Raw genomic sequence first — 1,929 nt, forward strand, 5'->3', positions numbered from 1 at the left:
GCATTCTTGATAGTGAATTTGAATCTGTATTGACATTTTGTCACACTTTTGCTTGTGGAGGGCACTTTAGTACCAAGCATACTGCTAGGAAGGTTTTAGAAAGTGGGTTATTCTGCCCACTCTATTCCATGATGCCCACGAGTTTTGTAAGAAGTGTTCCAGGTGCCAATTTGTTGGCAATATCTCTAGGAATCATAAGATGCCTCAACAACTTCTATTATTCTGTGAAGTTTTTGATATTTGGGGTATTGATTTCATGGGACCTTTTTCCTACTTTGTTTGGTTATGTTTACATTTTGCTTGCTGTGGGTTATGTCTCTAAGTGGGTTGAGGCAATTCTGACTCGTACTAATGACTCTTCTATAGAGATTTCTTTTGTCAGGTCTCACATTTTTTACAGGTTTGGAATCCCAAGAGCTATCATTAGCAATCAAGGCACTCATTTTCGCAATCGAAGTATAAAGAGCTTAGTCAGCAAATATAGTATGATGCATAAGGTGGCTACCCCATACCACCCTCAGACAAACAGTCAAGCGGAACTATCAAACAGAGAAATTAAGCTCATTCTTGATAAGACAATGCAACCTAACAGAAAGGATTAGAGCAAGAGGCTAGATGATGCACTTTGGGCATATCGTACAACATATAAAAGCCTGATTGGCATGTCTCCATATCAGATTGTCTTTGGTAAAGCTTGTCATCTGCCAATGGAGGTAGAGCATAAGGCATATTGGGACATCAAAAGCTACAGCCTTGATCTTGCTAGTGCTGGTGCTGAAAGAAAGTTACAATTACAAGAACTTGGTGAGCTTAGGAGAGAAGCATATGAGAATGCTTGGATCTACAAGGAAAGAACTAAGGCTGTCCATGACAAGCTCATCTTGAGAAGGGAGTTCCATATGGGCCAAAAAGCTCTACTTTATGTCTCTAGACTTAAACTCGTGCCTAGTAAGCTCCGTTCTAGATGGGAGGGACCTTTCATCATCACTAATGTTTTTCCCTATGGAGCTGTAGAGATTAAGAGAGAGCCAACTGGAGGTTGCTTCATAGTCAATGGTCATCGCTTGAAGCCTTGCTACAAGGGATTCTCCACCCAAGATGTAGAGGTCATCATACTAAGAGACACCATGTAGCCCCGATTGTATTCTCTCCCTTTACTCTTTTTACTTTGCATTGTCATATTATTAATCTAGGTTGTGCTATATATTATCTGTTTTTATGATTTGCCCTATGTGTTATGCATTGAGGACAATGCATTGTTTAAGTGTGGGGGAGGGATTTCATTCTTTTAGTTTTTCTTTTTGGGTGTGTTTTTACTTTTATTTTAGTTTCCTCTTAAAAAAATGAAAAAAAAAAGTTGTTTTGTTTTGTTTTGAATATGAAGATTGCAAGTTTGAAGTGATTCAAGTATGATGCATTCTTGATTTGAAAAGTGATTGATTATGACTTGAGTGGATGAACTAAGTGGCAATAGATTTGACATAGGTGAATTTAAGCTAGTAATCATATGCCTAGTGAGGTTTTGAGCCTAGTGTATTTCTTCTTTTCATGTGTGTATACTCCTATCTCTTTCCTCGATCTAGAACTTGACTTGAATCTTGTTTGAGACCACGTTTGTGCATTTGCAATCATAAAGATCATAAAGGCATTCATTTCAATTTTTTTAGCCAAATAAGCCAAAAGCCTACCCTTTTCATACATTTATCCTTTGCTTAACCCCTTTTAAGCCTTCATATTTTTTCTCTTAACCCATGGCAAAAAAAAAAGTCCTACCCTTTCTGAATGTCTTAGGAGTTGAAGAGTACTAAATTACATGTGCTTGGGATGGAAGAACACATTTAGAGTTATGGTTTGGGTCAATTTGAAAAAAGAAACAAAAAAAAAGAAGAAAGAAGGGAAAAAAAAAAAAGAGGAAAAAAATAACTGTAA

The 1,929-nt window shown here is 37.1% G+C and overlaps 1 protein-coding gene across 1 annotated transcript; it reads left to right on the plus strand.

Annotated features, from left to right (window-relative positions):
- Window positions 1-707: 707 nt before the first annotated feature.
- Window positions 708-1,133, plus strand: LOC114752311 (uncharacterized). The gene has a single exon (XM_028941080.1). It carries the CDS (start codon window positions 708-710, stop codon window positions 1,131-1,133), a length of 426 nt encoding a protein of 141 aa, XP_028796913.1.
- The last annotated feature ends 796 nt before the right edge of the window (window positions 1,134-1,929 follow it).

This window comes from Neltuma alba, unplaced genomic scaffold, assembly GCF_004799145.2.
Source record: "Neltuma alba isolate B1F8T4 unplaced genomic scaffold, ASM479914v2 tig00000162_pilon, whole genome shotgun sequence".
Lineage (NCBI taxonomy): Eukaryota > Viridiplantae > Streptophyta > Magnoliopsida > Fabales > Fabaceae > Neltuma > Neltuma alba.